Source organism: Muntiacus reevesi, chromosome 8 (assembly GCF_963930625.1).
Source record: "Muntiacus reevesi chromosome 8, mMunRee1.1, whole genome shotgun sequence".
In the NCBI taxonomy this organism is placed as follows: domain Eukaryota; kingdom Metazoa; phylum Chordata; class Mammalia; order Artiodactyla; family Cervidae; genus Muntiacus; species Muntiacus reevesi.
Genome location: NC_089256.1, coordinates 6310992 through 6328243, shown reverse-complemented (window position 1 = coordinate 6328243; position 17252 = coordinate 6310992). Strand labels below are relative to the sequence as shown.

The window sequence follows — 17252 nt, the reverse complement described above, 5'->3', positions numbered from 1 at the left end:
TGTTCCCTTCTTCCCTCTATTCCTCATTAAATCTTAAATTATATGAAGGTAATGTTTTAGTCATCTGTGTAAGCCTCTGAACACTTCGTGCAGGCTTTTACACACAATGAATAGGTAAGGGTGTGTGAGTGGCTCAGTCATGTCCGACTCTGCGACCCCATGGACTGTAGCCTGCCAGGATCCTCTGTCCACGGAATCCTCCAGGCAAGAATACTGGAGTGGTTACCATTCCCTTCTCCAGGGGATCTTCCTGACCAGGGATCCAACCTGGGTCGCCTACATTGCAGGCAGATTCTTTACCGTCTGAGTCACAAGTGAAGTCCTTTACACACAATACGGGGCTCAAAAATATTTTGAATAAATGAATTCAGGAAGGCATGAACCCTTCTTCCTCTCTTCCCCAAGTGTTCAGAACAATATTTTATAACTTTAAAAAAATCTGACCACATCACAGCCCTACTTAACTCTGCTGAAGGATGCTCTTCGTCCTTGGAATAGAATTCTAACTCCCTAAGCACACTGGTTACCTCAGGGCTCGCTTGCTCCCATCCACTTCTCCAGGTCTAGTAAAACGTGACTGCACAACAGGGCTGTCCTGATTCATGCCACCAGACTTTTATTTCCACGACTCCCTCTGCCTGGACTGTCACTTGAGTTTTCCTTGCCTGGTTTGGCTCAGGAATTACCTTCTCAAGCAAGCTTTCCCTCTTGGACTACAGATCCTATTAAGAACTTAGGTGCTCCCCTCCATTTGTGATTAGAAACGAAAACAATATTAAACCGTAAAATGTAACTTTTAAAATGACAACTTACATGATGCTAGATTTAGAACCCCGTCTATTTATAATTTTCCTTTCATTCACCCTCTCTCTGCAAGTCCCGGTTTTGACCCGAATAGTCTATCCGAAAACTCCACTGCCGGAGTCTCAGGTTGGGTCAAAGACTCCCCTCCTCTGCTTCCGGGCACCACTCTCTTTAAAAGTAACTTGAACAGACTGTAAGTTTGCCTTCCCCAAGCAGGGCGTGAGCGCCAGAGGTAGCACGGATACCATCTTCATCCCAGGAGAGCCGGACAAACCCAGCCCCGCCCCCTCCACCTCCCCGTCGGCTCCAGATTTATTTTCTGAGTTGAAGTAAAAGCTCCTTCCCAGCTGGCCATTCATTTCTTCTTTAAGAAGTCTTTCCTTCCCCGCCCAGCACCTATCTAGGGTTGGGGCTGGAAAAACAGTGAAGTAACAACCGGCCCGGAAAGGTAGTACAAACATTCACTAATTTCTCCGGCCCAATAACAAAACCCGCCACGGAGACGCCCCCAAATATTCAGTGGGCGGGCCCAGGAAAAAAATCCTCAACACCGGAAGTCACGTGGCGCCGCTCTCCTTGATTTCCTCAAGTCGGCGGTCGACTATTCAGCCTTGCAGGCGCCTCTGGCGGGCTCCGCTGTGATCCAGCCTTTCGGTGCTCGACTCGCCCGTGCTGCTGCCGCCGCCGAAGGAGGGGCAAGGCTCAAGATGGCGGACAAAACGCCAGGCGGCTCTCAAAAGGCCAGTTCAAAGGTAATTTCTTAGAGGACTTCTTAAGTCAGTGGCTCAAACACGGTCGTCTGGGGACTATAGACGCTTCTGGCCAGCGGGAGGAGATTGGGGTCGGGGTCCGTGTTCTGGTCGCGACGGTAGGCCGGGGCGCAGACGGACCGTGGTGCGCAGGTTGAGAGGCCTGGTGTCTCCCCTTAGTCCCAGCCTGGATTCGGTTCGAGACTGGGGGGGGGCCAGGGCCGGTGGCGTGAGAATTTTGGCCCCAGCTTAGCACTGGAGTGAAATCAGGGATTTAGATTAAAGTCTTAAATCCGGAAAACGCGCCGGGGTGTTTCAGCTTGTTGCGCTCTTCAGGCCGCCCGGCGCAGCCTAGGAGAGGCGGGAATCGCTTCCCCGAGCTTAAGTGTCTGCCTCCCTTTCCTCGGCTCTTTGGTTTTGGATCTCACACGCTTCCGGCCTCCCCCGGTTTCCCTCACGTCCTCCGGGGAATAAATAATCTTTAGGGCCATCAGTTGTGAGGGGAGGACCAATAGTGAAGGGACGCGGGGTGGGAAGTGGAGTTCCCCTTTGCGGTGATGCATCGCCAAGGTTAACGCTACGCTCTACACGTGGTTTTACCTCACGTAAGAGGAAGTATATTTGGAGGGCTCATTTCCCAGGACTCCGGATCTTCCGCATCTTCTGGAAAGAGAATTTCCATAGACTCGGAAGCCACCTAAGATTAGTAAATTGCTTTAGAGTTTACAGGGAACCGTGTGCATGTATTGTGGAAACTCCTGAGCTGTGAAAGTAGTTTAACGTTAGTTAGGTTGTGATTAGCATCAGGTTCTAAGTTGCCATCTTGGACGGGTCTTTTAATCTACTTTTTGCTTTAAATTTCTCATCTCCAACACGGTATTAAAAGTAATAGGTCCTGCCCGAAGTAGTTGTTAGGCTTTTTGATGCTGATCCGAGAAGCTGTTTAATACTTAAAGGTTCTAAGGACTGTACGTGTGGGTATGATTGCAAGTAGGTTTTTAAGAAGTTACATTTACAGTAGACGGAGCATGTCTGACGTTCAGTTTGTTCTAGGAAACGCAACCTGTTATATACTTGCTTCCTCAGTTTCTGTTAAATTGTAATCTTTATGCCGTTTGGTGAATGGTGTTTCTAATTCGTTATCGGTAACGGATTTTTCAGAGATCCTTCAGTTGTGTAGAGACTATTGTAGAGGGCTAGTTTTGGCTCCTTTACATGCGGCGTTTATTTCTTGCTGTTTGTTGCCTCCCGAATACCTTTTCCCTTGGTGAGGAGGGAAATAGTTGAATACATGATTTCCCACTTCCTCAGCCGACTCTGACAAAACCAGCCCAGGCCTGCTTACTCTTAGGGAACTGTTAGGAAAGCTAAGTGCGTGCTGAGTCGCTTCAGACTCTCTGCGATCCTGTGGACCGTAGCCCGCCAGGCTCCTCTGTCTGTGGGATTCTCCAGGAAATAATACTGGAGTGGGTTGCCATTTTCTCCTCCAGGGAATCTTACCAACACAGGGATCGAATCCGTCTCCCTTGTGTCTCCTACATTGCAGGTGGGTTCTTTACCACTAGTGCCACCTGGGCAGGAAAGCTAGTGCATCCATAAAATTCACGGCATAAGCTTCATTATTTTTGTTTTTCAAAGAAATATTTTAAGTATCTTCTATTTGAGGTTTTGGATACATTGAAAACATTTTAATGTGTATGTTCAGGCTTCCTGCTCTAATAGTACTTCTCATGGTTGTGTGTGGCTGTTCTCTATAAGTAAATTGTTAGATCTTCCAGTAATCTTTTCAGTTTATATTGCTTTTTAAAGTTTTTCTCTTTTTTTAATGTGGACCATGTTAAAAGTCTTCATTGAATTGTTTACAATATTGTTTTTGTTTTATATTTTGGTTTTTTTGACCGTGAGGCATGTGGGATCTTAACTCCCTGACCAGGGATGGAACCCTCACCCCCTGCATTATTGGAAGGTGAAGTCTTAACCACTGGAATGCCAGGGAAGTCCCCTGTATTACTTTAGATTATCATCAGTTGATGCTATTAAGAGATTTTCTACCGATGTCATTAAAATATCTCAGGACTTGATGTGATTTGCTCCATTAATATGGAGGGTGCATGTTGTAGTAGAGAGATTATGAATTTTGCTAACAAGATAATTGGATTCAAATCCTGACTTGATAATAAATCTTTTGTGCTATCAAGGCAGATTGCTTAACTTTTTCAGCCTTAAATTTCCTTGTTTGTAATATGGATGTAATCTCATTTCTACAGGGTGGATGTAAGAATTAAATAAGTGAATATCTATAACGTACATTAAAAAACTTACTTTCCTCTCCCCTTTTGTTCTTAGAGGAAACAAAAAGTACTTACTTTTCAAAATGTCAGGATAAATTCTAAACCTGAGATTTAGAATCTGTCATCAGTTATCATAATGCTGCTTTTTATTTCTAACTCAGGTCTAGAATTTAGTGGAGAGTATAAGATCATTTTGGTTTAATATTGCAGTATTTGGGATTTCTAGCCTTTGATCTCTGGTTTGATTTCCCTTCCTCTGGAGAGTGCAGATGAGTGACCTATTCTACTGTACAGATGGAGTGGACAGATTTTTAGTTTCATGTTCATTCTTTGGTCATAAACTCCTGTTGATATGGGCTTGTCAATCGTATTTCTAGACTCTGAGAAAAATGCTAATTTAAAAATATACCGGAGGATGTAATGTACAGCATGGCAACTGTAGTTAACACTGTGTGCATGCTATCTCAGTTCTGTCTCTGTGCGACCCCATGGACTGTAGCCCACCAGGCGCCTCTGTCTGTGGGATTCTCCAGGCAAGAACACTGCAGGGGGTTGCCATGCCCTCCTCCGGGAGATCTTCCCCACCCAGGGATTGAATGAACCCTGGTCTCTTGCATCTCCTGTATTGGCAGGAGGATTCTTTACCACCGAACCACCGGGGAAGCCCATAATTAACAGTTGTAAGTATTAACTTAAGTTTTAAGTTAAAAGCTGCTGACAGAGTAGATCTTAAAAGTTCTCATCACAGGAAGGAAAAAAAAAAAAACTCTTGTAACTGTGTTTGATAATGGCTATTAACTAGACTTACTGTAGTGCTCTTTTTGCAGTGTATACAAATACTGAGGCTTCCCTGGTGGCTCAGTGGTAAAGAACCCACCTGCCAATGCGGGAGACTTGGGTTCAGTCCCTGCGTCGGTAAGATCCCCTGGAGGAGGAAATGGCAACCCACTCCAGTATTATTTCCTGGAGAATCTCATGGACAGAGGAGGTCAAAAAGAGTTGAACATGACTTATAGCAACTAAACAACAACATACAAATAATGAATCATGTTGTAAACCTGAAATTAATGCAGTGTTGTATGTCAGTTATACCTCAGTAAAATAAATTTTAAAAATGTGTGACAGGAGTTTTTGCTATTGACAGTGACAAAATTATTTGACCTGTCTTAATTACAAAATAAAGAGATTAAATTAGATATTCTCTACAGTTTCTTTTGGACTTCCCACGTGGAGCTGGTGGTAAAGAATCCTCCTGCCAATGCAGGAGACACAAGAGATGCAGGTTTGATCCCTGGGTTGAAAAGATCCCCTGGAGGAGGAAATGGCAGTCCACTCCAGTATTTTTGCCTGGAGAATCCCATGGACTGAGTCGTCTGGTGGGCTACAGTCCTTAATTTAAGGTCGCACAGTTGGATGCGACTGAGCAACTGAGCAGCAGCAGTGCAGTTTCTTTTAGCTTTAAAAATTCCATTAAGGGTGTATAGTCAGATGTTTTAACCTTTGTGTGTAGTTGTCCTAATGAAGACATATCCTTTGTTTTCTGTGGAATTTTACTGTACTTAAATTTTAAAGCTTGGCAAAGATTTTAGGAATTAGCTAAGAATTTCCTGTGCATTTATTCCTGTATCACCAGACTAAAATAGTGCTTTGGGGGAGTGGGGTCTTGGTGCCATGTTGTAGCTTTGATTTTGGGAGGAGAGACAAAGCGTCTATAATTGTTTGCTTAGAAAAATATTAAGCATATTTCCTTAGAATTTAGTTTATAAAAACCAGTTCATAAAAATTTTGAATTTAAGAGTTGCGTGCTCAGCACAATGAGGATATGAAGAGCATGTGATGTCCTTGTTCCCTCTGCATCTGCTGTGCTGGTAATACTGCGAGTATAGTGGAGTTGTGCGCCCTGTTACTTTACTCTTACAGTGCTTTATTTTTTTCCCATATTGTCAAAGCTTGGGTTGGAGAGGTAAATGAGCAAAGTATAAAATGCTGTTGGCTTCCTCGGATGCTCAGTTCTAAATTGGTGTGGGAACTATCAGTATGTTGATTGCTGATTAGTGAAAATATTTCACTTGCATGAAATAATACATGATGAAGATCCATTCATAGCTTGTGATCCTTAGGTATGTATTATTACCTGTGTACTTTTTTTGGTGGCACCTAAAGATATATAAGAATTAAATATGACCAAAAACTTCAAACAAAACACAAACCTTGAGAAATTAGCCTCTGTTGTTTGCCAGTTTTAAACTGAGTCTTCATTATGATATGATTGAAACTGTGAGATAAACATCTTATCTTAAAATATAAGGTGATCAGTTTTCTATGTGGAAGGCTGTTTTGAGGTGGAGAGAGGAATTAAGAGCTTTTGTTTTCTTGATTGGTGCTTTTTAGAAATTTTAGTATTTGTAGCGTTGGTTCTTGAATATGACTGCTGATACGTGTTTTTAAAATGTCTGTCTTATTGGATTGAACTGATTTTTTTATTCCTGAAGCTTTGTTTTTCCTGGAAAATAAATCAACAAAAACGTTCGTTTGCCATGCAAGTTGAAGACTTCTGCCTCTCTATTCCTTTTTATAAAGAGCATCATTTTTGGAGAAACAAGCAAAAAACTTCCTACAGGATATTAAACTCAAAAATACTAATATTGTAAATAATTTGCCTCTTATACTAAGTAGCTTTAACAGCTTATTGCGTATCAGCCACTTGCTGGATATTTTGCGGAAATAATTTTTTTTTTTTAAAGGAAGATGCATTTGCCAGTAGCACTTGAGGCTGTTTGGTACCATTAGATGTCTCTTCCTTGAGCAGTCAGTGTTTTTTCACTAGATTTTTTCTCATTTTAGATTAAAGGCAGATCATTCATAGTGTACTTAAAACTTTTCTTGTATTTTGGATGAAGTTTTAAGGATAGTTTCAGGCTTGTTATTTAACACTATTAAATAGTGCTTGTCTCAGTGAGTTTATGAAGTTTTTTTGAGAGGTGGACTTTGGTTTGTCTTGGAGAGTGGTATTCAGCTAGGTAGCTGCTCCTTGTTGGTGAGTGGGCAGCTTAGTATATATTGATAGTATGGAATGTAATTTTGTTGGGTAGGTACTTGTTCCAACCAGTTGAATCAGCAAGTGTATTGGGACTGTGTCACTTGGCAGATCTTGTGTTTAAGTCTGAGGAATAAAACCTTAAATAAGATGACAGTTCAGTTTTGGGGAGCACGGTGTCTAGTGGAAGAGAGTCAATGTATAATAGTTCAAGGCAGAGCCATCCAAAACATCTAAAAGTTTAGAGAAAGAAATGACAGCTGAATGGAGGGTGGGGTTGAGGGAGGCTTCAGGAATGGAGGCATTTAATTGAGGCTTTAGAACAATGAGCAGAGTTTTGAAGGGTAGACACAGGTATCAAAAGAGATGGGCGAAGTAAAGAAAATAAAAATCACTTGGAAATGGATTGCTAAATGGTCTCATTTAGCCAATTTATTAGGCTCTTGCATAGGAAATAAAAGTTACTGAGATGGAAAGGTTAGTTTGAGCTAAACTGTGGAGGCTTTGAAACCTATGGAATAAGAGAGTCGTGGAAAATTCAAGACAAGAAAGACCTTTAGAAAAACTATACTGGAGACAGTTTAAGAAGAATTTGGGAGTGAGGAGAATAAAGATTTTTGCAGTGCTGTTGATAAATATTAAAATTGCTCCAAAAATCTCACCTCAGATACTCTCTGGGAAGCTTTTCTAACGTCTCCACTCCCACTGAGATTCGCTTGTCCTCTATGCTCTGGTAGTGTAGCCACACTGTTTTTCTCATCTCTTTTATTAGCTCCTAAGGGCAAGAGCTATGTCTTATTTTACTTTATATTTCTAATGCATGACACAGTACCAGTAAGTGGTTGCCAGTAAATGGGTTGAATAAAGGGAAGATCTGAACCATAGTAATATCTTTAGAAAAAAGGGTCTTGGAGAAGAGTTTTAGTAGAGGTGGGATAAACAGAATGTGACTCAGTTTATTATGGGGGATGAGGAAGGAGTCGAGGATGATGACCCTGGTATAATGCTGCTGGCTAACGCTCACTTTTATGGGCCCAGTGCTGTTCTTAATGCTTCACCTGTCTTTGTCCTTCACAACACCACAGTCAGCTTTATATATGAAAGAACTGAGGTTTCAAAGCTGCTGGTAAGTGCTAAAAACAGGAAGTCTGATTCCAGAATCTGCTCTTAACATGTTACTACTTCCAGATTATGACTGAAAATTAGCATTCAGTGACAGAAATAAGGTCAACAGGAGAAGCCGGTTTGGGAGGAATTTTATACATACTGGATTTGAGGAACTTGGAGACATTCAGGTGAAGATGTCCAGGAAGTTGTTTAAGAACATATTGGAACCCAGGAGAAGCACCAAGATTGAAAATAAGAAATCGGGGTTCATTTCGGTACAATAGAAGTGTTGATATACTTCCTTTGGGAGTGATTGTTTAGCTTGCAGAGATGTGAGTTGATGCTTTAGAGGGTATGAGCAGGAAGAAGACAAATGGGATAGGAGAACAGATCAGGCAGAGTGGAAATACTGGAGCAGTGTTTCTGTGGGTAGCTTGGTAATTTGAAAAACTCAGGTGTGGGGGTTTTTCAATTGAAGTAAAGGTAGGAGCAGTCAGAAAAAAGTTTTACTCTGAAGTTTAGTTGGTTTCATCTCTCTCCTCAGCAGCCTTCAGAATGATTTTTTTTTTTAATTTTTTTTGCTGTCCTTCCCCACATTTGTATTACATGTCTGCTTTCTCTATCTTGAGATAAATTTTTCTTGTGTCTGCTTCTTTATTGCCTCAAACCTCTCTTATTTTCCCCTTTTGTTTCTTGCTTTTGGGTCTTTTCACTTGGATGAGGAATTGTGCTGTGCACTGCGGAAGCTCATTAAACATCACTAATTTGGTGTTCTTCAGCAAAGACATAAAACCCAGACCCAAGACAAATAATATAGTACTATTCCAGGTTAAGTAGAGGCAGAGACATGGCCTCAAAAGTAGTGTTACATTTACTGCTTACCTGCACCATTAGCTCAAGAAGTTAGTTATTCCTTTCACTACTCTGCATCTCTTTAACTCTCCTCAAGCCTAAAAAAGTTTTATTCTGAGTGCTCTGTAACTGCAGCTGCTTATCAGTGGAAAATGTTTGGTTTGCAGTAAATATTGTCCAGTGCCATCTTGGGTTAATCAGCTGATGCATTGTCCTACGCTATGCTATTATGTTTAAATCCTAGAAATGATGATTGGATGTGGTGGCATAAAGAACAAAGGTTAACACTTTCATAGCTGCTCTTTCATGTTTATTCTTCTGGACAAACTTCAGAATTATTTTTGGCAATCCCCTTGTCCCCTTGCAGAGACTTCTCTTTAGGATTTTGAGCTATGGAATGAAATTGCATTAGATACAAAAATAAATTTAAGTATAGTTGACTTTGTCTTAATAGTGAGTTATTTCTTTAGTTGGTTTCTAGATGTTTTATGTTTTTTCTTGCTATTATGACTAGGGTGTTATTTTTTGCTACCTAGCGGGTTAACAGAGAGCAACTGGATGTTTTTTCCTGTTCAATTCAGTCTCTTGACTGAACTTTTTTTCTTTTTTAAGAGGAGCTATTCTTGGATTTTTAAGTGTCTGCAAAGAGGCACATTTCAAACTGTGATTCAAAAAGTATGTTTCGCAGGGTTAAATTTAAATATAAAAAAAATTCCTCCCATATATCTTGCCTTTTAGGAAAGGTTAGCAGGGAAAAGGAAGTGAAATAGGAGAGACACAATAAAAGTTGGGGACCAATAAAAAGGTGGGTAGAAAGAATGGAGATGGGAAGTGGCTCTGTGCTGGGTTGTCTTGGGCTGGTTGTGCCTCAGTCCAGTACAGTGGAGGAGGAAATTGATTCAGTATGAAAATCTGATCAGCTGTTGAGCCTTATGTTACTACAAGATATGTGTGTAAAAAAGTACTGTGTGGACCCATAGGAATCTTGTTTGCTCTTTTCTGCATCATACAAATCTTCAGTTCTCTTAAAAATCAATGTGTTGTGCCTTGTTTTTGAAATCGAGGACTCAAGTGAGGTAACTGTGATCTCAAGTTTCTTGATTTCACTTTTAATACTTAAATATATGTAAAGTAAGTAAAATCTTACTATGCAATACCTTGAAAGATAAAAATGACTCAGTGACAGTTAAATTCTGGACCTCCAAGTAAAAATTTCAGAAAGATATCTCACATTATTTAGTTTTATAGTTGGACTTTTTCATCCTTAGATGCATAGTGAAAAATCAAATTTGTTATACACTATGTGTAATCTGAAATTGTAGGTCAACTTAAAAGATGAAATTTTAACAGTTGGCCTTATTAAAAAGCACTATTATTTGAAGACTGAACTTGACTGGCCCATTTATTTTGGATCACAATTTTTTTTTCTGTAAGTCAGATTGCCTTTGTTTGATTTTATGAGCTGAGAAAAAATTGCTCTTAATTTGGAAAGATTAATAAGTCTGTATAACATGAAAAATACTTTGTTAGCATGATACTTTTTCTCATTATTTAAATGTTGATTTTTATTTTTGATACTTACAGACCAGATCATCAGATGTTCATTCATCTGGATCTTCAGATGTCCATGTGAGTATAAGAGGCAGTCTTTGTCTTTTTTCCTTAAAATTTAATTTCTTATTGTGTAGATCCCTACTTGATATATCCATTATGATTTTACTTGATAAATAAATATGATTGCATTGTATATGCCTATTTTCTTTAACCTTTTTTGCTGGATGTTTTGTGTTCCTTTTTCTGTTCTATTATTCACATAAGTTGGCCCTTTAAACCATGTTAGAAACAAAATATGTATATTTCCTTTTTTTATTGTGCTTGTAAAATTTTGTGCATATAAACGTGTGTGTGTTTACATATCTCTTAAACAAGTTTTGCGTTTATACACAATTCTTTTCACGCTGCACAGTACACCTTTTGGAAATCCCTGCACGTCAACAGCTGTAACTCTAATCTAGTCTTTCTAATGACATCTTAATGTTCCATGCGGGAGGTATAATTATTAAGCTGGTTTCTTTGTTGGTGGGCCTAGATGTGTGGTTTAAAGCTTTTTTATATTTTGAATAATATTTGAACATTACCATGTGTTATTATAGCAGTGCTATAGAAGTGTGGTCTTCAGTGCTAGAAGAGTGTGGTGACTGAGAATTTTTCAGGGAGTCTGAATTCAGAATTCTTTTGTAATAATACTAAGACATCATTTGCCTTCACTGTGTTGACACTTGCACTAATGATATAAAAGCAGTCGATGGGTAAACTGTTGGCACCTCAGCACAAATCAAGGCAGTGTCACCAAAATGTTCTGGTAGTTGTCATATTCTTCTCCACTGGGCACGGTAAAAATAAGCTAGTTTCACTTAAGAACTCTCTTGATTAGACAGTAAAAATGATTAATATTGAATCTTGTCCTTATGTACGGGTTCTGAGTGATGAAATGAGAGGCACTTCTACCTGCCAAAATGTGGTATTTGTCTTAAGGAAAAGTGCTTGTGGGATTAAGTTGTGAAATAAAACTGGCTCCTTTTCTCATTGAGTGCTATTTTACCTGAAGGTACAACTGATTCACAAGCTGGTTAATCAGACTTGGGTGTTTGGCGGACATTTTCTTTAAAGTGAAAGAAAGATACCTGTTCCTTCAAAGAAGACAGCAATCTGTTTAGTGATAATAAAATTTGAACTTTCAAGTCCAAATTAGAGTTATTGAAAACTTTCTTTATTTAAGAACTTTTCTGATGAAATCAGTTATAGTATTAAGGGGTGAGATTAAGGGGTCAGTAGTGATATATTTTGATAGTATATAATGAAGTTTGTCTGTATTGGAATGTTTGGGTTGTTTCTAGTTTCAGTACGACTTGTTTGATTCTTAAGAACTTATTTTCCTTTTCTTGAAGATGGATGCATCTGGACCCTCAGATAGTGATATGCCAAGTCGGACTCGACCTAAGAGCCCAAGAAAACATAATTATAGGAATGAGAGTGCCCGTGAAAATGTTTCTGATTCTCCTCATCAGAATATCTCAAGGGTAAGTATTGATAAAGGTTAGAAAGGATAATTAATGATTTGGATGTGTCTTTAATTGAATTTGGTAGTTAAAGTGTCTTGGTTTTGTATTTGTTTCATTTTGTACTATTTGAAAATAGCATTCATTATTCTCTTTGGGTTAACAGTAAATAAACTGATCTAAAGGAATGTTTTTTAAGTCATGTGTAAGATAATGTTTCATTTAAAAATTTTATTTAAAAAAGCCAAGGAGTGATTGTATGTAAAAAGGCTAATCGGTTTATTATTTGCCCCTCTGGCCAAACCTTTACTGAACCAAGTGCCAGAGGCCAGTCACTGGAAATACACAAATGTTTAAAACACTTTTCCCTTTTTGGCTGTGTCATGTGGCATCCAGGATCTTAGTTCCCTGATCAGGGATCAAACCTCCGCCCCCTGCACTGGAAGCACAGTATCCTAACCACTGAACCTCCAGGGAATTCCCAAAACACACTTGTCCTCAGGGAGCTTTATGTGTAATCTCACCCTGGGAAGCAAACAGGAGCAGGTGCTATTCACTCTGCTGGTCAGTGCAGGGCCCAGGGCCACCCAGGCACCCAGAGGAGATATTGCATGTATCTGCAAAATACTCTTGTACTTTTAGTCTTTTTAAAATTTCAAATAATGTTTTCTTGTCATGGTTAAATTTGGAAAATAGAATAAAACAGTTATTACCAGCCAGTGTTGACATTGGTAACACTTTATTTTTCTTGTTTAGTATTTGTAAGCATAAATATATATTTACTTCATTGAGGTCTATTTTATAGGAACACATTTTAAAAGACTCTCAGGTCTAATTTTTTTTATTTCTAGGAAAAATTCTATAAGCAGACTTTTTAATGAATCATTACATTTTTTTGAATAAATATTCTATGATTTCCTTAACCATTTCTTTCTTAGGTGTCTAAATTTAGCTCCTAATATATAAATAAAATTGAGGACAAAAATTTTGTTTTGTAAAACTTTGTTTTTCATTGAATTTATGTGTAATTTTACCATTTGTTTAAACCAAAGAAGTTGAAACCAAAGGTGCTGAATGATGGCCAAACATTTTCCTGTCTGTTTTGGAAAAAAATTCACTTTGAAATCTATTCATGAAACCAGTAGTGACTTTTGAGTTAAGAACTGCTTTTATCTTTTCAGAGGGATTTAAATGTAACTTTAAGGCATTGCTGTATTACCTTTCCATTATGTGTCTCACCAAGAGCAAGCCTGTTTAGCAACCAGGGGAATGATAGTCTTATAAGTAAGTCTCATTTTGGTAGATGAAAGAGGAATATTCAGATTTCAATTGCAGGTTAATATTTAGGCTGTATTTAATAAACATTCCTCTCTTTTAAAATTTTATGAATCAAAAGAGAACTTTATGAATCAAAATTAACATTCAAATGAATGACAATAATTAAGAGTCTACAGTTTATTCACACCATATTTCAGAAGGAAATTGCTTCTAACTTACATAAATGAAGACTTCGTTAAAATTACTGTTTCCTATTCAGAATTAATTGGTAACTGCATCCTTACTGAAACCTAGAACATGGTATGTGGTATTTTCCCAGCAATGAAAATGAAATTATGTTCATAAATATCATTTTTATTGATGAAGAGTGAAGTAATTTGCTGAGTTATAAAAGGAAGTGATGTGATTTTTGCACCGGAATTGGGAGTTGTAGATGGTAATAATTCCTTCTTTTCAACCATGGAAATACATGCTCTTCCTCTGTATTTGGAAGTCTGTTTTCTATCACTGCTTATTTTACCCAGAAACATGTATACTTTCCCTCCTCAAGTGCTTTTATTCTTCTTGCCAACAAGTAGGTTGAATGTGTTATAAGCCTTAGTGTCTCTTTGTGTTTTATTTTTATTTAAAAATGACTTTTGTATGTTACTAACTCAATTAACTTGTTAATAACCTCAAGGTTATAGATAACATTGAGTTAGAAGAATTATAGGTAACATTGTGAATGTGTATGTAAAGGTGTATGCTTTTTACCTTTTCACAGCCTCTTCTAGAAAACAAACTTAAAGCATTCAGTATTGGAAAAATGAGTACAGCTAAGCGAACTTTGAGTAAGAAGGAGCAAGAAGAATTAAAGAAGAAGGTAATGCTTAGAATGTATTTTTAGTTATCTTTGTCAGTCAAATGTATCTAAGGAGGCTTTAAGTGTATGGACAGTAGAGAAATGTTTTTCAAAGATTTTTGATTTCCAGGGTATTCTCAGCTCCTACCCCAAGTTAAGTGTATATAACACAGGATATATTCAGTGAAGTCCAGCTTTACGCCTTTCTCCTCCATCATTTCCTCTCTTCTGTGTGACAGTTTTGATTATTTTCTGCTCTCTTCTTCTTGTGTAAGCAAGTATGTGTAAATGTGTGTTGTGCCTGCTTTTTTTTAGATGAACAGTATTTTACTTAATACAGTACCCTTTCCTTCACTTTGCTTTTTTCACGTAACATTGTCTCTCAGAGATCACTGCAAGTATATTGAAGCGTTGCTTGTTCTTTTTTGAAGCTATATAGATATGCGATCGTTAATTACTAAAATTCTACATTCGCTGGAATCCCTATTGAGGGAATTAATGTTTTGGTCTTTTGTTGTTTCCAGTAGTGCAGTTAGGGTAGTGTTTTGCATTTGGGTTTACTCCTAGTATACTCTTAGGATATATTCCTGTAAGTGAGATTACTGCATTGAATGGTACATGTATAGTTATAATTATGCTAAATGGTGTTAAATCGCTGTCTATATGGGCAGGTCCATCTGGCATCCCTATAAGCAATGTTTGAGAGGTTGTTTCCCCATAGCTTTGCCAACAGGAGTTTTTGAAGACGTTTTGCCAATCTGGTAGGTGAAAAATGGAATCTCAAAGTAGTTTTAAATTTGCATTTCTCTTATAAGTAAGATTGAACAACTTTTCTTGTGTTTGTTTTTGTGCACTGTCTGCTTATATCTAAAGCAGTATTTCTCTTAGAAGGATATCTGTTTTTAGAAATTCCTGTTTAAGTTTATTTTAACACTTGGGTGTGACACAAGGTACAGTGCTTTTTCCTCAGTTTGTGGATTGCCTTTTTATTTTGCTTCTGGTGTTTTTTTCTATGCAGAAACTATTTTTTGTCATGGGCAGATTTACTACCAGTCTTCTGATTTCTGATTTTTCAGTTCTGTTTTTTTTATTCCAAGCTTATAAGGAATTCCCTCATTTTTTTCTCATACCTACATTTTAAAAAATTAAATCTTATTGCAATTTCTCATAGAGTATGATGTGAAGAATTGGTTCATTTTTATTATTTCTTTTAAATAGCTATCAAGTTGTTGAATACTGAATTTCTACTTCCAGGAACCTGGCTTCCCTGGTTCCTCAGTGGTAAAGAATCCGCCTGCAATGCCTGAGACGCGGGTTCAGTCCCTGGGTCGGGAAGATCCCCTGGAGAAGGAAATGGCAACCCACTCCAGTATTCTTAGCCTGAGAAATTGCATGGACAGAGGAGGGCTCTGGTGGGCCACAGCCTATGTGGTCACAGGAGTTGGACATGACTTAGCAACTAAACAACAACACAAAATTTTCACATGCTGTTGGATTTATTTCTGTATTTTCTGTTCTGCTCTACTTGTCCTTCAAGTCATACATGTTTTAGGGACATTTAGAATAGTTAAATTGTCAGGGTTCCACTGAAGGTTTTTTCTTTAATGCAAACTGTCTGGAGATATTTAATGCAAACTGTTTGAAGCTTTTTCAAACTTCTAATTACTTATGTCTTTGTTGGTTTGTGAAAGAAATGTTTACAGTCACTGAATTAAGTTGTTGTGCCTTAGAATTGTCATAAACATTAATAGAATAATATAGTGTTTGTAGTCAGTTGTCACACAGTTGCACCCTTGAGTTGTCTCTAAACAAAGTTATTTGGTGTATCCTTTTTTTTTGTCCCACAGATTATTAGTAGAGGAGCAAAGTCCTTCTTAATTTCAACGTTAATTAATATCTACTAAGGATTAGGTATTATTGCCTAGTGGGAGTGCTTACTAACTGCTTTCCCCATTGGAGGGAGAGATTCTGTTTACATTATTCCTTGATGAGTTTCACCCTATGTACAATAATTTTTCTGTCAAGTGATGTTAATATTTTCATGTGTATTTAGGAGGATGAAAAGGCAGCTGCTGAGATTTATGAGGAATTTCTTGCTGCTTTTGAAGGAAGTGATGGTAATAAAGTGAAAACGTTTGTGCGCGGAGGTGTTGTTAATGCAGCAAAAGGTTAGTGTGAATGTTACAGTCCTTGAGCAAACCGAAGTAGTCTTGGTTGAATGTCTGTAGGTAATGATGAAAAAAGTTTGGTTGCTTTTCAGTTTCATTTTCCTCTCTATCAGCACCCTCTAGTGGTGCTGCTTATTAGTAAAATAAATGGCCAGATGAGGATTAAGGAGAAACGAGCCAGGGAAGTTTTTTAAATATATAGTACCTTTCAAGTTTCAAGAGGGCAGAAAACATATGAAACATGTAAACATATGAAAAAATGTATTTTATAGTTCTACTTTATAGTCCTAGGAGTGGAATTTCTGGTCATATGGTAACTGTTTGTTTAACCTTTTGAGAAACTACCATACTCTTTTCCAAAGTAGCTGTACCATTTTATAGATTTTATAGTTTTACTATAAAATGATTAAACTAGTATTTTTGAGAATAAGATAATAGTATTTGAATTATCATATTTAGTCACAGGTCATCTGTCTTAGTACTAAACAGCATTTACTAATTTTTATTTTCAATAAAAATAATGGGTGAAGAAAATCCATGTAATGTGAAATTAGTTTTGAAACTTAGTATTTTAAATTTCAGAAGAACATGAAACAGATGAAAAAAGAGGTAAAATCTATAAGCCGTCTTCAAGATTTGCAGATCAAAAAAATCCCCCGAATCAGTCATCCAACGAAAGACCACCATCTCTTCTTGTGATAGAAACCAAAAAACCTGTAAGTCGTACTTAAGTAAGTGACCATTTAGGTTCAGGGATGACACTGCCAATAATATTTTCTGTACTTCCACTGTAAGCAGGACTTTGGTTTCTTGTTTTTAATTCTTTTGGGAGTAGATACTGAGTTTTGATGCTTAATCTTCCTAGATGAGCGATAACAAATTGGGTGGGACACACAGATGACACTCTATACGTTCATTGAGCAGTTAACCTTTGCTGTTACTCATAGTATATTGTAAGTTAAAACTTAACTATATTTTAGGTATAAATGTGAAATAATGGGATTGTCTTTTTAAGCAGTCCTGAACTTGGGTATTTAAATATATCAGCATGTGTGATATAAATTAT

The 17252-nt window shown here is 37.8% G+C and overlaps 1 protein-coding gene across 4 annotated transcripts in view; it reads left to right on the top strand.

The window, feature by feature from the left end:
- The first annotated feature begins 1444 nt into the window (after nt 1–1444).
- Nucleotides 1445–17252, top strand: part of U2SURP (U2 snRNP associated SURP domain containing) — a 49782-nt gene continuing 33974 nt past the window's right edge. For 3 of the 4 annotated variants that reach the window (XM_065942141.1, XM_065942139.1, XM_065942140.1), the window contains exons 1-6: nt 1446–1556; nt 10425–10469; nt 11789–11920; nt 13941–14039; nt 16072–16186; nt 16769–16902. In XM_065942141.1, the coding sequence (XP_065798213.1) occupies nt 1512–1556; nt 10425–10469; nt 11789–11920; nt 13941–14039; nt 16072–16186; nt 16769–16902 (570 nt within the window). In that variant the 5' untranslated portion in view covers nt 1446–1511. Of the gene's footprint in view, nt 1557–10424; nt 10470–11788; nt 11921–13940; nt 14040–16071; nt 16187–16768; nt 16903–17252 lie in introns of all 4 variants that reach the window. The other variant, XM_065942142.1, reaches the window with a different exon arrangement.